The following is an 18,163-nucleotide window of genomic DNA, read 5'->3' on the forward strand; positions in this document are numbered from 1 at the left end:
GCGTACGTGTAAACTGTTAAGTAGACAACTTGAGCGTAAATGGCGAACAACTAAACTTGAGGTTTTCCGTCAGGCCTGGTGCGATAGCTTGCTGAAATATAAAGAGGCTCTTAGGCTAGCAAAAACTAATCACTTTTCCAAAATGATTAGTCTTAATAAAAACAACCCAAAGTATTTATTTGAGACGGTAGCGCACCTAACACAGCAGCAGCAGGTTAATCAAAATTCCCTCCATTCAGCACACGATTTCATGCAATCCTTTACTCAGCGGATTCAGCTAATAAGGGAAGAAATAAAAAAGGCAGCGCCGCTCACCACCTCAACTGTGATTGTTGATGCTAGTTCGGACAATCAGGTTCATGAAAGTCTGGCTACCCTGTCCCAGTTTGATTTAGTATCCCTGGAGTGTCTTACACAACTGGTTAATGCAGCAAAGCCGACGTCCTGCATGCTCGACCCGCTTCCAGGCAAACTCGTCAAAGAGTTGTTCCCGATCTTGGGGTCGTCTGTCTTGAATATTATCAACCTGTCACTCTCCTCTGGCATTGTACCTGAAGCTTTTAAGACGGCCGTCATTCAACCATTACTTAAGAAACCACACCTAGATCCTGAAGATCTCGCTAACTATAGGCCAGTGTCACACCTTCCGTTTATCGCCAAAATTCTCGAGAAAGTTGTAACACAACAGCTTAGTGATTTTATGATAGACAACAATAGATTTGAACTCCTTCAGTCAGGTTTTAGGGCCAACCACTCAACTGAGACAGCCCTAGTAAAAGTGACGAATGATCTTCTCTTAGCCTCGGATTCCAACATCTCATCAGTATTATTACTGCTTGATCTTAGTGCCGCATTTGACACTATTGATCATCATATTCTTATAGAACGTCTTAGATCATGTGTTGGTATCTCGGGATCAGCACTTTCTTGGTTCAGATCTTACATCCTGGGAAGGACGCATAGTGTCTCTTATGGCGACGCAATCTCTGAGTCTTTCTCCGTCTCATGTGGTGTCCCGCAGGGGTCAGTACTTGGCCCCTTACTGTTCAACATCTACATGATTCCTCTCGGCGATATTATACGTAAACATGCTATTAGTTTTCATTGCTATGCTGATGATACCCAACTCTATATGCCCCTAGAAATAACGGATCCGTGCAAGTGCAGTAAACTGGAGGCTTGCCTCGCCGAGATTAAACAATGGATGTCTTCCAATTTTCTGCTTCTCAACCCTAATAAAACTGAGATGTTATTTATTGGCCCTGCTCATCATCAGCACCTGCTTAAGAATACCACGCTGAACCTAGAAAACTGTATTATTTCCCAAAGTAGTTCTGCAAAAAATCTCGGCGTGATATTTGACTCAACTCTCTCCTTTCGAACACATATTAATAACATGACAAGAACGGCGTTCTTTCACCTCCGCAATATAGCTAAAATTCGCCCTATTCTTTCTCTTAGCGATGCAGAAACATTAATTCATGCATTTGTTACGTCGCGCCTAGACTATTGCAACATTTTGTTTTCTGGCCTTCCCATGTCTCACATTAAAAGCCTGCAGTGTGTACAGAATGCAGCGGCGAGACTATTGACAAGGACGAGAAAGTTTGATCATATTACTCCGATTCTAGCTGACCTGCATTGGCTTCCAATACACGTGAGATGTGATTTTAAGGTGTTGTTAATTACTTATAAAATTTTACACGGTTTAGCTCCTTCCTATCTCGTCGACTTAGTATCACCTTATGTTCCGTCCCGACAACTTCGATCACAAAATGCCGGTTTGCTATCGACCCCACGGGCTAAAAAGAAGTCTGCGGGATCAAGGGCATTTTCCATTCGCGCGCCAGTACTATGGAATGCCCTACCTATGGAAGTTCGCGCAGCCACCTCGGTAGAAATCTTTAAATCCCGACTAAAAACACATCTATACTCAAAAGCATTTAGTTAAATTAGCCTGTCTGCAGCCTTCTTCTTTTTTCCTGCCCCCCTCTTCCGGCCGGGAGAGGGGGCTAGCTAGATGGTGAGGGTTGACTTGACCGCCTCCATTGGGTCCTGCGCTGGTCGACCATCACGGGCTAGGAGTCTAGCCGTCTGCGGTCCACCTGGCTGGAATGCGGGATGGTTCCTGCCCAATGGCTTTGCCTGCTGTCAAGACATCACTGCACTATATAGCACAATATGTTTTCTGTAATTTATATTGTTTCTGTGTTCGGTACATGCAGCATCCACTTCAACCTGTGGGCCTGGAAGGGGGCTCCTCCCACCTGTGGTCCCTTCTGGAGGTTTCTGATTTTCCCCAAATTGGGGTTTTTGAGTTTTTCCTTCCCCTTCTGGGAGCTTTGACAGGGGATGCTGTTGTGTACCTTACATTGAAAAGATGTCTCTGTATGACCTCTTTTCATTCTGTGAAGCCCTTTGAGACTTCGGTGATTTAGGGCTATATAAATAAAATTTGATTGATTGATTGACTATTGATCTTTCTCAGGTAACATTAATGGATGCCAATTATGTGATGGACGAGACACTTGGGACTGCTAGTTTTGACATCTCCAATCTGAAAGTGGGCCACAAACAGAAGGAGACCTTCCTCATTGGCAAAGTGAGCCACAACATATTAGACTGGCATGATGAGCTTTGTAATCGTGGCATTGTTTCATTGTTATTTTACAAAACATGCAGGCGCTGAAATTAAATTACTGTACATACCATAAATGTGCCTTGTTATTGTTTTGATAGGCAACCAAGGTCTACTTAGAGATGTTTCTGGAGATTTGGTATGTTATATGGCATAAACATAAGTTGTATTCACTGTGTTTATTCCACTGAGTTAATTTGAATGCATGGTCGAATCACAAGTTCATTAAACTGTGAAAAGGTGAATGAAGAAAAAGGTTCAATGCACGTCTCTTTTCCTCTAGCACCAAATTGGATCTACGGTTCAGCCTGGCCCTGTGTGACAATGAGAAGCAGTTCCGGCAGACCCGCAGAGAAAGAGTGATGCTCGGCATAAAGAAGCTGCTTGACATGGAGAAGCCCCGATTCCTTCCCAGCTCTCCGGAAGAGGTGGGCAAGTCTCTGAAATTTGTTAAGACAAGACAAAAAACATATGGAAGTCTCTTGAAAGAAAGATCAACACACATGGGTTTTCCATATACAGTATATTGTAGTATAACATTTGTTTGTAGTGTGATGACGCACACATAAGGAGAGGCGGTGCCTCAGGAAGTGAACTTAATTTTCTCTAGCTTCCCACAGAATTTTTAGCTGTTAAACTTGCTTGATTGTCTGGAGTGTTTCAGCATTTGGTGTCAAGGAAAAATGTCTTGTCAGAAGATATTGCTCAAAGCGATTCTCACTTTCATTCCAAACTACAATTTAACTTTATTTATTTATTTTTTTTTTAGATTAACAGGGTTCCTACACAAGGATGGAAATCCATTTGATTAATTTTCAGGATTAAAAAGTAGGGAAAATGAATTGTAGATTATTAAAAAAAAAGGTTCATGTTTCCATGATATTATGATCCAAAATACAGTTTTTTAAATGCAGTCTTCTAGTGCACATCGGTATTGTGTGAACAACAATTCTTCTAGTGGTTCTCACTTTATTACCCTGAGGCATTAACATTATTTTAATTGGGCGTGAGAGCCTTTTTTTTGCCATGTATTATGTTTATTTAATTATTTAATTGATCTGTTGCATTTTTTTTATTGGTTTACATTATGTTTACAAATTTTAAGGGCATCTAAGGCTCACGTGACCTATTGTCATCCATCGTGATCTTTCGTCAGCAAACTTAAGTAATAAGTGAAGATAAGTGATGAAAAAGTTTTATGTATCCCTGGTGGTACACAAAGGCACTTCAGGGTAGGGCTGCACAATTATGGCCAGAATAAAAATGATAATCATCACGTTGGGTAAAACATTCTATTTATCACCCTTTTTTTTTAAGGATTTCTCAAAATGGGTCTCAATTGACAGCTAGCACTCAATATATTAGGAATCAGGTGAGAAACTCAGCGCCATTTCACTTTGTTAAATAATATTTTAGTGTGAGAAAAACAGAACAGGAGAAACAGTCGACGTGAACAGGAGAAAAAGAAATCACAAATAGGGTCACACAGAACATTACATACACACAATGGCATTCCATTGAGCAAAAATATCAGAAGAAGATGGAAAACTTACAAACCACCTGTGGAAATTATGAAACTTTGAGAAGGGACCGCAGGTGGGAGAAGCCCCCATCTAGACTCAATAGGTTGCACGTGTTGCCAAGTGCCTAAAACAACACATTATGCTCAATTAAGCAGTAAATGTCCAGTGCGAAGATGCCATGACAGCAGGAGATGCCGTCGGTAAGATCCATCTCACAGTCTGGCCTGGTGGGTTCTTTCCAACAAAAAGTGCCGCAGTGGAGGAGGTCCATCACAAAACCTGCATCGGTCGATCCGTGTTCTCCTTTCAAACCTAATTTTACTTTAAAATTTTGCTGCTAAATATAATCTCTTTCTAGTAAACATGTATACAAAATATTCAACGTGTGTTATTTGGTCCCAGTCTAAATTAAGTAAAGGTTACATTTAGATTTATTCTTTATGAAATTTTGTCAGCTAGATGTACACCTCACATGCAGAGGTTGTGGATTCGCTTCCAGCTACGACCTTATACAAAAACAAAGCCAAGAGTACCAAGGTAATTGCTAATTCTCATATCCAAATATGACCCACACAGACTGTGATCAACATTTTGAGAGAGTTTCATTTCCTTGGCTCCCATGGATTGTGCTTGATGCCCTTGAGGCTCCTTGTAATCTGCACCCAGGCCTTGTCATGTTCATCAAGTACAGGAAGTGCTAGAGGAATGAGATAACCAGCTGCTGTCTTCAGTTTGAACATGTCACTATGCAACATCTTTTTTTTCTGTGGGTTTCCTGGAATAATGTCTAAATTTTCAAACATCTGCTGATGACATAAACTTACGCTGACACTGGACAAAACAATACACCATGATGAAATAGTGGATTATACTGTGTCTGATAGAACTCTCATTATGTTTAGGTTATGGAGGCAGAGAAGGGAAGTTAGAAGTCTAAAGGATGAGATAGTGTGAGGCTCAAATACAAACTGATGATGCCCCTTTTTTGTGTGAGACAGGTACCAGTTATTGCCATCTCAGGTTCAGGAGGTGGCTTTCGTGCCATGGTCGGCTACTCGGGTGTGATGAAGGCCCTGTTTGAGTCTGGAGTGCTAGATTGTACCACCTATATTGCTGGTCTCTCTGGATCCACCTGGTAGGTAGACCCAAGATGGCACATTTTTAGACAACAAGCTGACTTATGTAATTTTTTTTCTAATTTTGAAACTGGCATTCCTTTCTAATAATATCAATCTGTATGGAATTAATCTGTAAATAACTACGGTACCAGACAGTAAAACTTCAAATTAAAACACGTTAAAAGGTCAAGAAAATCCAAGCGTTAACTCTTGAAGATGCACATAAGCAATCTGAAAGTCATTCTAGGTCTTAAAGCATCATCAAAACTTTAAACTGACAATTACATTTGTTTTCTCCCAATGCATTTCACTGGATGCCAATTATACACAGATGTTCATTGGCCTGATACTTATTCCCTGCGAATAGCAGGGATCAAATGTAAATGCATATTTTTTGTTGTTTGGTTCCCAGATTGCATTCCTTGGTGCAATGCATTTAATTAATGACGTTATTATAAGGCCATAAATTCTCATCCCTGGTTACACATTAGTTGAACGCGTGTCATATTTAACATTACACTTACAGTACATTTGATTTATATTGGACTATAATTTTATTAAATGATGATGATTATTATTATTATTTAATAACCTGTGACTTAAGACTTTGTTTAAAATTGTGATATTCAGGTCAGCTCCTTTCACAACTTTCTTGCATTGCACACCAACGTTTGGCTTCTAAAAATGAATTTGCTTTGCATTTGTCACGGTTGGATGGCATGACGGTGAGGGGCGTGGGAAAAGTGGAACCAAAAAATGCAGGACTGTGAGGGATGAGGCTCAAATAATGCTCTTTGATCACAAACTGGGGAAGGATGAGAAGGAACCAAAAAAATACTTGAAATAGAAACAATCATCAATTAGGGTCAACAACAAACGGGAAAGGGAAGGTGAGGCTTCTCGTGAAAGACGAATAACATGCGTGAGGTTATGCCTAGGCAGTGAGAAGACAATGACCTGAGAAGTAGGGAGACAAACATATAGGCTCAAATGCCATGCAACATAATCAGGATATGCACAACACCTGGGAGGAAAATGAGAGGCGGGGGAACAGGATTGGCTGACACGCAAGGAGCAGGAACACGCGAGACCGATCCGGAAAGGCTGACACGAGAGAAACATAAACATGAACTTACAACTGAATAGAACTCAACTACACAAAAATAAACCCACAACAAAACAAAACCGACAGAATGTGACAGCATCCCTTTAATCTGCTGTTTTGAATGACAGATCTACAGAATCGTATCATTAAATTTAATGATATAAAATTAAGAATACAATATTGTGGCGTACAGAAGAGTTATGAGTTTTAATAATCTCTGCACTGTTACTTGTATACAGCTTCTATAAATGGGTAGGTATATAAAGGTAAAACGGTAAAAAAAATATGCAAATATTTTGGTTGATGTTTGAAGCACCATAATCAGACACCCAATTAATCAAGTGCACCGTCCTCTTTAATTTTCTGATTACATCATTTTAACAGCCACAACTACAAAATGTATGCCAGTTTTATGATCATTAGAGAGGACCTTCACATTCTGCCACCAGGGTTTTTTGTCACTGTGTGTTAGATGGCCTGTGGTGATGAACCTCTGAAATGACAGTTCTTTTAAATTTGAAATTTTGAAACTTAAATCTGTTCTATATAAACAAACGCCACTACTAAATCTTCTATGTTCGGGTCTTCAGGTATATGTCCACCCTCTACTCGCACCCTGAGTTTCCAATCAAGGGTCCAAAAGAGATAAACAAGGAATTAATGAACAGAGTCAGTAGTAATCCATTGAGGCTTCTGCTGCCCCAACATGTAACAAACTACATCCAAGCTCTGTGGAGCAAGAAGGCCTCTGGACAGCCAGTTACCTTCACCGATATCTTCGGTATGCTGATAGGGGAAACACTTATACCCGCGGTGAGTTGGATTCTTTTTCATGTTTTTTTTTTTTTTTTCTGTAGTATCAGAACTTCCTCTACATCGTCACTGTTTTTATTTTCCTTAGAGAATGGACATCAAGTTAAGTGACATTCAGGAGAAAATAAACCAGGCGCAAAGTCCTCTTCCTCTATTCACCTGTCTGCATGTGAAGCCAGATGTTTCTGAGCTAATGTTTGCAGGTAAAAATGGTTTCCTCTGAGTATCTCCATATACTTTCCTGGTTTATCTTTTTCATGTAAGAAATAGCTGAGGTTCATAAGTGGAAAGGAGAATATTTTTAAAGAGATGGTCTGACATTTTTGTGTAGAGTAGACCCATTTATTTGTGACAATTCTAATGGTCTGACTTTTTTTGTGTAGACTAGACCCATACATTTGTGACAATTCTAATGCATTGAAGATGGTCTGAACATGTCTTGATCTACATTGCATGCTATACTATTACCACCTACAAGACTAGACTGTTGACATTTACATTATTCCCTGGCATTTGTTTTGCTTTTATTCATAATATTAAAATTACTAGTGTCTATTTCCACATTTCTCCCATGTTCAGTATTAAACTAGCTAAAATAGAAAGTGGGACTTTACCACAGTCCTATTTAGCGAAGTAAAGTGATTAACTGATTTGTCTTGTTGTCATGGTAACCTCTACTGTTGGTCTTCTCAAACTTTAATTATAACCTTCAAACTGTTTTCTTTCGAACTGTGACCAGCATGCATTGTCTGTTTTATCTCGACTGTTCCTTTGAGACAAAACACTTCTTGTCTTAGGAAAATACCTCACCGTCAAGATTAGCGATCTTGAGTAGCAATAATTAGTATGATTGTCAGTGTATGTTTGCGTGCATTTGTGTGTCTATTTTTAGACACATGCCTGGAGTGCTTGTTGCTATTCTATTTACTGTAAGTATGTCATACAGTACAAGCCCAAACAAATATGCAATGATGACAGGCAGTTGTCCGTCGCAGTCGACTTTCATGTTACCTGTGTGGGATAACCCACTTGGTTGGCCCTGAGGCCCATATCGACCTCCTCCTTGTTTTAACCGCCTAACATGAGACATTAAGGCTTCCCTGAAAAATAGTGCTGCCTATAACCCACTATTAGGAGGGAAATGAACAACGGCCATTTAAAGTTAGGGATTATGTGAGCTCGAGCCTACCCCAACTGAGAGGCAACCTACATCCTCTTGGTCACGGAGCACATACAGCATATGAAAAACAAAACCAAAAAAAAACATGTGCGTTCACATTTATGTCTGTAGACAATTAAAAGTCTTGAATTACACGGACATGATTTTGGAATGTGGGAGGAACCCAGAGTACAAAACCTTTCTGATACCGGTTCTTCTTTGGCTTCCTCCTACATTCCACAAACATGCATAATACACTAGGTTAATTGAAAACTCTTTCTGTATGTTCTCTGGGATTCACTGGCAGTCAGTCCAGGGTGTTGGCTTCCTTTTGTCCCATATCAACTGCTCCAGCTCACCTATGACCCTGAATAGAGTCAGGGTCAGCACTAGAAAATACATGGATGTCTGGGTGGCTTGATTGAAGCGAGCAGCGGGAAGTCACAAAGGTTGCGCAAAAGGAAATAGAGCATTTTGGGCGGGAGTCATCCACAATGTAGTGCAGTGTTCATCGGCAGTTGATCAGGCAGGGTGGTGTTACGCATTGGTGACTCCAGCACTTGACTGCTACAGCGGTCATTGGAATCAGCTGAGAAGGATCCAGAAATGTGCAATATCCAGTTAGCTGTGGTGTTTAAAAAAAAAAAGAAAAGAAAAGCTAGAAAACAGCAATATCAAAAGTGAGCCAGCTTCCAATATTTACTGTATAATATCTATCGGCTGCTCATCTGAAGCAAGTGAGTTATTTGGAATGTTATCCTCTATTTCGGTGTTCTGTTAATTGTGCTGCTTGTTTGCTAAATTTAAAGGAGAGTTGCGAGTTCAAATTAAGTCACCTTTTTTATTAAACGCGCCTCGCTGGGTGCGGAAATATCATCACTCAGACTCCTAAGCTAACTGTACAAGACTAGCTGGGCATGATACTAGTCTTTGGTCTTACTACTAAGTTTTCTGTTGCAGACTGGGTGGAATTTAGCCCTTACGAAATTGGAATGGCAAAGTACGGAACCTTCATGACACCTGACTTGTTTGGAAGCAAGTTCTTCATGGGAACAGTTGTCAAGAAGTGTGAAGAAAACCCTCTTCACTTTCTAATGGGTAGGAAAAGAATTCCTAAGATGAGCACAAGTTTGTTTATTCTTCTGCCCTTTACAATTGCAATAAAAAAAATTGAAAATACTTATGTCTGGGCAGGTGTGTGGGGCAGCGCCTTTTCCATTCTTTTCAACAGAGTGCTTGGGGTCAAAGACACGGTTGGAGGCTCCACTATGGAGGAAGAGTTAGGTAAGCACTTTTTTTCCCCAATTTCTATTTTTTTATTATTTAGTGGAAAAGAAAAATGACAGCTAAATAACTATTAAGCAATGCCACATTTTTTAAACTGACTCAGTAACTGGTTCGGGCAATGTTTTCCAAAGTAAAAGTAGTCTGATGTATCCCAGGGCTGACGGACTCCAAAATAGTTATGTTTTCACACAAAATAGGGTTAAAATCAATCCAACAAAGTTCAAATAAATTATATCAAAACAGGTGGTCAAGAATAATCAAAATAATGTCTGTTTTCGGAATTCAATATTACTTTCTTCACAAAGTTTAACGTAAAGGTAATCCAAACAACTAGTCAAAAGATCAAAGTCCATATTTGTTTTCACTTTCTTCTTGCTTCAGTGTCTCTTTTTCTCTTGTCAGTGCCCCGGTCCTCTCGTGTTTCCAATCAGCGAGGCCTGCTTTTATCAGGTGGCTTAAGCAGCTACACCTGTTGGCTTTGTGATACATGCTGGTTGATGTAGTTTCTGAAATGACGACCATTTTGAGACGAGGCATTGGCTCTTGAAATGGAATGTAGTATCCCTCCTTTTATGTATGTTGGAAAAAGAAAATATTTTAGAGGTATGTAAAACAAAACAAAACAGAGAAATAATGCAGCTCTAAACACAATCTAATGAGAACCAAGGCAATGGCGACATGAAACTTTTGGGCAGTTTTCGAATTAGACAGTTCACCAATTATAACAATGTTTGGTAATAGATTTATTAATTCAACCAGGATAATTAATCTGGGTTTAGTTATAATAGCTATAATTACAAAGCGTGAGATTGAAAAGAGTCAGCCGACTTCCATGCATGTGTGTTCAGCTCTCACTGGTTGTTCAGCTCTCACTGGTTAATGGTGTGAATGTGACTGTGAATGCTTGTCAGTCTCTATGTGGTTTGTAACTGACTGGCTACTAATCCATGGTGTAGTCTGCTTTTCTCCCAATGTTGGCTGGAATAGATTCGAGCCCCCAATGACCCTGAACTTGTTTTTTTTAGCAATTCAGACCTGGTCTTGCTGGTATGTAGGCTTGAGCTTGAGGGCACGAACTGATGCTTGGCAGCCCCAGACATCACACCGTTACCACAATGTTTGACTGTTGGCATGGTATGTCATTGCCTTTTTGTTAAATGCTGTGTTATTTTTATCGATGGTATTGGGCCGCACACCGTCCAATTCGCTCATCTTTTGTCTCACCAGCGCTCCGAAAAGCCTTGTGTATTGTCAAGCTGTTTCTCGGAAAATTTCAGATAAGACTTTGTCCTTCATTTATTTTATTTTTTTTGTCTGTAGTTTTTTTTTTTTTTTTTGCCTTGGAACACTGTCATTTTAGCTCACTGTCTTTGAGTCATGACCACTAACCTCAGGCCAGTGAGGCCTGTGGTTCTTTGGCGTTTGTTCTGGATGCTTGTGTGGCCTCATGGACTGTCAATGCACTCCTGGAGTTTTTTAGGGAGGCTGACCATTTTTCTCCATTTCTCGATAATTGCACTGATCACTATTTGCCAAAGTCCCAAAATCTTTTCTAGACTGATAGATCTCAGTCTCATTTATTCTTGAATCAATTAGAAATTGCAGTTTGCATTTTAATTGGTTTGACTTAAAAACATGGTTATGTTTCTTCTAACAAATTTGATGAACAAAAGTGCAAAACAAAACACAAAACACTTCAAGGGAACAAGTCATTTTCTACTTCACACTATTCATGAAAAATGCATATTCCCTGTGGCACAATGTTGAGTAAATACAAATAATGCTAAAATTAAGTCAGATAACATGACATATGATAACATTGGAATGTGCAAAACCTGTCAATTTCTTCAGTTAATTGTTCAATTTAAAGTCATGACTGCATTGTTTGATTTACAAATACATTTTCTGGTTCTATGCGCATACTTATCTTCACACCTTCAGATGGCTTTGTGTGTATAATAAGGTTTGGTCTGTTGTTCCCACAACAGTTTAGGACTTATCAACTTCCAGGGAATTTTCTGTTTGTTTAGGCCGAACACATTTGTGTAGGATGACCTTTGCATGTACAGACACAAAGCATTGATTGTGCCACATTGTGGAAAATCCTCCACCCTTTTGAAGAATTCATTTGTTTGATGTCTGTATTACGTTTCTGCCCAGGTCTATTTTGGGCGTGTAAAACATTTGTCGAAAGAAATTCCAAATCCTTTGGACACAGTGTTGATGTTTTGAACAATAAGGACCCGATTTACTAGAGATTTCCGTGTGCAATCTTGATGCTCACAAAAATAAACCTGAAGCTGATTCAGGCACCTAAGATCCCTCCCTCTCATGCATTTGCGCTCCCAAGCTTAAACAACCTGAACTAGAAGGGATTTTTTTTACAATTTGTTTTCCAAATAATAATCATTAGACCATTACAATTTAGAAAACAGCAAACAACATGGCGAATACGAAACCAAATACAGTACACAATCGTACAATTCAATATTCAAATGAAGGTTACACGTTTGTGTTGTCATGGCAATCCATCCTAAAACCACTAGCGCCAGCTACAGCAAGCTTGCACAACGTGATTTATCAACCCTGAGATGAGTTGTGGTGGAAACTCAACAGGGGCACTGTGCATGACCATGACGAGGAGATGAAGGAAAAACGAGATCTAACTGGAACAACTGATCTTTTTCAGCAGGGTAAACATTTATGAAATGTTAGAAACCATTTATTGTGACGTAGCATCTATTTAGCAAGACCATTTTGGAGCTTCTGAATGATCTAAGGGCTGACTTAGCACCACTCACAAGAAAGACTCATGCCATATTCTCGATGATAAAACTCCTAACAAATAGCATTGCTTTTACGAGCGATAGATTTCTTGTCAGAGGAACAGTATTTTTATCCTCTTCTGTTTACACTTCCAATTGCATTAATTGTGGCTTCATTTTTCACTTATGTTTTCCAAATGTTTCATATCTTGTTTTACAGAGCAGATCAAACCACAGCACATCGTTGGAGAAGACAGCATGGACAATGAGGACGAGCCCCGCAAAGGTGAGCTACAACTTTTGATGCATTGCTAACTTATTAAAACATATATTGCTTGTTAAGTGGAAATCCTGACCACGCATTTTGCATATCGCTGGAAAGTATCCCATTTGCATGTTTCACAAGCAAAGACCGAAGTCCAGAGGATCAACACTGTTCCCTCTGTAATAATGTGTTTTCCATGATACTGTACAAATGTTGGGCGAATAAATAAAAGTGGAATAGTGGAAAGGAAATTAAAAAATATGGACTGCTTAAAAATGACTGATAGTAGTCGTACTACAAGAATTGTGATTTCATCTCTAAATTGCATAATAGCATGTGGAACACCCCATCTGCTTCAGTTGATTGCACAACACACCTCAAGACATTTTGAAAAGCCAAAGAAAGCACATTTCCCCTGCATTTCTTTTTGATGATAGACAGAATCATTTTAAAATAGCTAGAACCCAAACAAACTCCCAGATCACTTTTATCAGGTCATGGCCCACAAATTACTCCCCATTGCTACAGGTTGAACTCTCATTTTCTCATGATATTTTTTTCTGCACATATGAAGCCAGATGGGAAAACACTGATTCAGACTAGTCACGAGGCTAAAATCAAAATGCTCATTGTAAATTGCACTGAACCTACAAAAACAGTAATTACTGTAATAAAAGTGAGGTTCTTGTCAGTGCATTTTCAAATATGTCATCTTGAGGTAGCAAAACTGACTTTTAAAAAAAATTGTGTTCAGGTGGCACAGAGAACCAGGAGGCAGAGGACGAGTATCATCGCACTGCTCAGGCTAGTTGGGTGCAAAGGATGTTCACGTCGCTCTTCAGTGACTCGGCCTTATTCAACACCAGAGAGGGTCGTGCTGGAAAGGTGACCAAAAGCAAAACCGTCATCATCACTCGTCCCATATATGAATTGAAATATCACATTGTTGTTACTCCCTCTGTTGCACCAGGTACATAACTTCATGTTGGGTCTGAACCTGAACACCAGCATCCCCTTCTCTCCTGTCAGTGGCTTCGTCTGCTCTGCACCTACGCCAGAGGAGGAGGTGGATGCTGTCACAGGTAACAACAACAAGCAATGTTCGTTTTGTTTTCAAAAGCAGACAGATGCACACGTTCCGCAATCAGGATTTGGCTCGTTTTATTCCTTCAATCTCATCATGCCACGCTTGGCGGGATGTCAAGGGTGTCACCTCAAGGTTGTCAATTAGCGGCCGAAATCCACTCTCGCCCACCATAAAAAAATGGCTTCATAGCGAGCGCGATATACATACCAATATCCCGTGTTGTTTTGGTAGCTCTGGCACTTGGGTGCGTCCAGCGGCGATGCAAAAGCCTTTCTTATTGTTGCTTGCTCGCTTGCTATTGCTGCTTGCTTTCCTCGATTGGAAAACCAAAACATCGCCACATTGATCATTTAAAAGTACCGGTAATCGGTCAATTGTGTATTTCTCCCGTGTACTCCATTGATCGTGTTCTTCTTCTTTCTTCAATTAACGGCGGATTGCAAAAAAGGGTTAGGTGTATACCGCCACCTACTGTACAGGAGTGTAGCCCGCAATATTGCATATCGCTTCTCCATCAGCCTAGTTGCCTTCCATTGCACTTATTGTTAGGCTCAATAAGCCTAACCCCCAAAAAAAGTGAAAAGGAAATAAATCTTGAGAAATCTCGTGGCGTTCAATCTCGTGAGATCTCGTCGCACAAGATCTTGTCCCATCCCTACATACGACGTATACTATATTGTTTTGTTTAGTGTTTCCATGCCAACACATCTGCTATGCTTATGGTTTGCCTAAATTGTTCCTTTTCAGACCCTGATGAGTTTGATAGAATCTATGAGCCCTTGGATGTGAAGAGTAAGAAAATCCATGTGGTGGACAGTGGCCTGACCTACAACCTTCCTTATCCTCTCATCCTACGGCCCCAACGTGGTGTCGACCTTATCATCTCCTTTGATTTTTCTGCACGTCCGAGTGACTCCAGCCCTCCGTTTAAGGTCTGTGTACCCTTTGTGTCAAGAAAGAGTCACACTTGGGGTTTAACAGTGCATTCAGATGGATAAATTCCCGAAAATGGGAAACTTTTTTCTGTTGCCCTAATCGACATGCAAAACCACTTCATAATTTTTTAATGTACACATCAGGAGCTCCTGTTGGCTGAAAAGTGGGCACGAATGAACAAGCTTCCATTCCCGAAAATCGATCCCAAAGTCTTCGACCGAGAGGGCCTCAAGGAATGCTACGTGTTCAAACCCAAAAAAGGCGAAAAAAACTGCCCAACTGTCATCCATTTTGTCCTGGTGAACATCAACTTCAGGATGTTCAAAGCGCCCGGTAAGAGCGTACACATGGCGAGCTTTCCACAGTGTATACGCAAGGAAAAACATTCTAACTGCAGCCCTTTATGCCATTTTACCGTAATGGCACATGAACCAAGGCTTCCTTGAAGTTACGCGATAATTCTAGAGGACAGATAATTATTTCTCGCCAGTTTCGCCCCATTGCTCACAATTTAAATGTGTGCTCAGGGTCGCTGTGGTTATCGATGGAAATTATGTGTCTTAGTGTAAACCCGCATACATTTTGCTGTCTGGAATTCCTTGCACACACAGAGAGGAACGGCGGCGGTCCGTGTGTATTTTATGAGCTGTTTGTGAGACTGATGGTTCCTCAAGGAGCCAGGTGCCGGTAGGGAATCTGTCAGTGTAGTGGGAGAGTTATGTGTAAACAGGTCATTTATCATTATGCATCCTCACAAAGACATCCCTACACCTCATCTCCGCTTCATCCCCTCTCCAGTGCCTCTTTATGTTCAGTCAGCCGTGTGCCCACATACTTCCGTTGTCTGTTTATGAAAGTTATGTAAGGCTTTTTTTTTTTTTTTACCAATGGCATATTCCATAAAAGGACTTCCAGTTTGTAGAAAAGGACACTATCCAGACTGAACGCTGAATCAGTTTCCTATTGGTTGTTTGAATTTTCCAAACTTCAATTTTTTCCTGCCTATTGCTTTATGTCTGAGAATTTTCTTCAAAAAGTAGCTGATGCGTCATGCGTGAATTTATTTTACACATGGATGCATGTTAGGCATGTATCCTATAATGGCAGCAGTTGGGATACAAAGGGCCATTGTTCGTGTATTGTTGAGGTTTACATTACTGACTTTGGTATCGCTGTTCAAGGATAAAAATGAGTTTGGGCAAAATCTTTCAAAAACGCTGTCTCTGTCTTTCTCTATTTAAAAAAAAATGAACTCAAAAGAAAGTTCTCATATACGGGATGTATCAGAGGTCTTGGACACATTTCAAGTCTTCATACTGTATCTACTAAAGTACGTATGAATAAGATAAATATAGTGCAATTTTAGAACAAATATCATTAGTTTTTTTGTAATGCGTCATGCGTGAATTTATTTTACACATGGATGCATGTTAGGCACGCAGATTTTTTATGTCTTTTTTCAGACTTGGTATTGGTGTTCTCTCAAGCAGAAAAAAACATTTTACGTCCTGAAATGAGAAAAAGAGAATCATGGACTCATTATTATTTATTTATAGAATTATTTCTTTTATTTGAATATTTATAAAATAAACCATTTTTGACACGGTTTAACAATCTTCGCCATGCACACCTAAAAACTTCCATAACCTCAAGAATTGGCCAGCTCTAAAGTGAAACTTCATTTAGGTAAAGCAAAAACAACTTGTGACAGAAATAATGAATGCAAACACTTAATGTTAATACATTTCTGTATTGTACATAAAATCATTTACAGCACGCAGAACCGATCAATGACATAATTCATCACTGAGATAATTATGACTTTACAGCTGATCACTGATATTGCATAAAAAGGCAAACATCAGTCGATTGCGATCAAGCAAATCACATCGGCATGAATTCTATGTAAAATAAATCTCAAAACAAAACAAGGGAATTTAAACAGCTTTATTTTAATTACACATTCTGTACATACCTTGCCAGCCCACCCTGCTGCACATGCGCGCATGCCATAATTTTTTTTCTCACATCTCATATTGCATGACAGTAGCTTTGACTATTAAGGTTTTTTCACATTTTTTTACATGTGTATAAACAAGCTTGCACCTAAGCCATTCAATTTGTTGAGAGACAAAAAAGCAAAACCAAAAGCTCAGCAAACCTGCAAATAGGGATATTTGCAGGACATTTGGACGGTTAGAGATCGATAGATATTGTACATTTTACTGAACTGAGTGAAGTGTTTGTGCAATGATGGATTGTTGATGTTCAGATTACAGTACGTAACTTCTTTAGCTTAAGTAATCGATGTATATTTTACATTTTATACTGGGCAGCAATGTTTTGGAAGAGCCTAAATAGGGACCGGGGTTGGGAATTAGCATTATCTATAACCTACCTGGTATATATGTTGTATTACTTCAGCTGCAAGCTTGTAAATATTTCTGACTGCATTGTTCCTGTTTAAAAAAAAAAAAGATGAATTCCAATCACTTGACTCTTTTCACTTGTATTGTGAGTAGACCAGGCTAAACGATGTCCAATCGATTAAAAAAATAACCAGTCTCATCCATAGTAAATACCACTGGACCATCGTCTCCAATTTAATTTAAGATGCATTGGAAGCTGGAATACCTGAGGAAAGCCTATGAAAGAACAGAAAGAAAGCTGGGATTCCAACCAGGAAGCCCTACTACTTGGCATTCACACAAACCCAGTGCAACTAAAATTCTGCATTGAAATGTCTAATTTTTTTTTTTATCCTTGATTTATGAGCAACATCTCCACAAGTAATTTGAACTAAGTAAAATGGAAATTAAACTCAAATCAACTGGTTCATTATAAAAAAAAAAAACTCAGCTGGCCGCCCGAAGACCTATTGACTAGCACATAGTTCGAAAACATCTTTCCACATTCCAAAAACATATTTTTTTTAATGTAAAAGGAAGACTGTAAATTGTAATCGCTTTAAAATTTGGATGTGTATGATTGTGTTCATTATTGTGGCTGCGGTTTTGGTTCTATTGTTTTGCGCTCCTGATTTAGCAACACAAGGTTAAGAAAATAATTGATATGCTGTATTACAAGATATTTGCGTAATTGTCTCAGTAAAACTCAATTAAAATCTTTTAGTACTGTTCAATTCACTGATGAGCTAAGTTAGTCCCTCCTTCTGTACTGATTTTAATTTTCTGACGGGTAGGTGTTCCAAGAGAGACTGAGAAGGAGAAGGAGTTTGCGGACTTCGACATCTTTGATGACCCCGAGTCACCATTCTCCACATTCAACTTTCAGTACTCCAACGAGGCTTACACTCGACTCCACGACCTCATGGAATTCAACACGCTCAACAACTTGGAGGTCAGTTTTGCTTTTGCTGCCTTATTAGGCTTAAGTACGTTATTAGTTTTTTATTTATTTATTTATTTTTCTTTAAATGTATTTTCTGATAGCAGGTGGCAGCAAAT

The 18,163-nt window shown here is 39.5% G+C and overlaps 1 protein-coding gene across 3 annotated transcripts in view; it reads left to right on the forward strand.

The window, feature by feature from the left end:
* pla2g4ab (phospholipase A2, group IVAb (cytosolic, calcium-dependent)) overlaps positions 1–18,163 on the forward strand; it is a 29,421-nt gene that overhangs the window by 7,485 nt on the left and 3,773 nt on the right. For all 3 annotated transcript variants that reach the window (XR_015866984.1, XM_088425611.1, XM_088425612.1), the window contains exons 5-18: positions 2,489–2,602; positions 2,740–2,777; positions 2,922–3,066; positions 5,160–5,296; positions 6,975–7,197; positions 7,286–7,400; positions 9,317–9,454; positions 9,551–9,640; positions 12,629–12,694; positions 13,428–13,558; positions 13,644–13,755; positions 14,508–14,692; positions 14,840–15,029; positions 17,899–18,056. Coding sequence is in view for 2 of the 3 variants with exons in the window: in XM_088425611.1 (XP_088281737.1) it covers positions 2,489–2,602; positions 2,740–2,777; positions 2,922–3,066; positions 5,160–5,296; positions 6,975–7,197; positions 7,286–7,400; positions 9,317–9,454; positions 9,551–9,640; positions 12,629–12,694; positions 13,428–13,558; positions 13,644–13,755; positions 14,508–14,692; positions 14,840–15,029; positions 17,899–18,056 (1,842 nt within the window). In the remaining variant the exon portion in view is untranslated. The remainder of the gene's footprint in view (positions 1–2,488; positions 2,603–2,739; positions 2,778–2,921; positions 3,067–5,159; positions 5,297–6,974; positions 7,198–7,285; positions 7,401–9,316; positions 9,455–9,550; positions 9,641–12,628; positions 12,695–13,427; positions 13,559–13,643; positions 13,756–14,507; positions 14,693–14,839; positions 15,030–17,898; positions 18,057–18,163) is intronic.

Source organism: Hippichthys cyanospilos, chromosome 10 (genome assembly GCF_059441005.1).
Source record: "Hippichthys cyanospilos isolate Australia breed blue-spotted pipefish chromosome 10, RoL_Hcya_1.0, whole genome shotgun sequence".
In the NCBI taxonomy this organism is placed as follows: domain Eukaryota; kingdom Metazoa; phylum Chordata; class Actinopteri; order Syngnathiformes; family Syngnathidae; genus Hippichthys; species Hippichthys cyanospilos.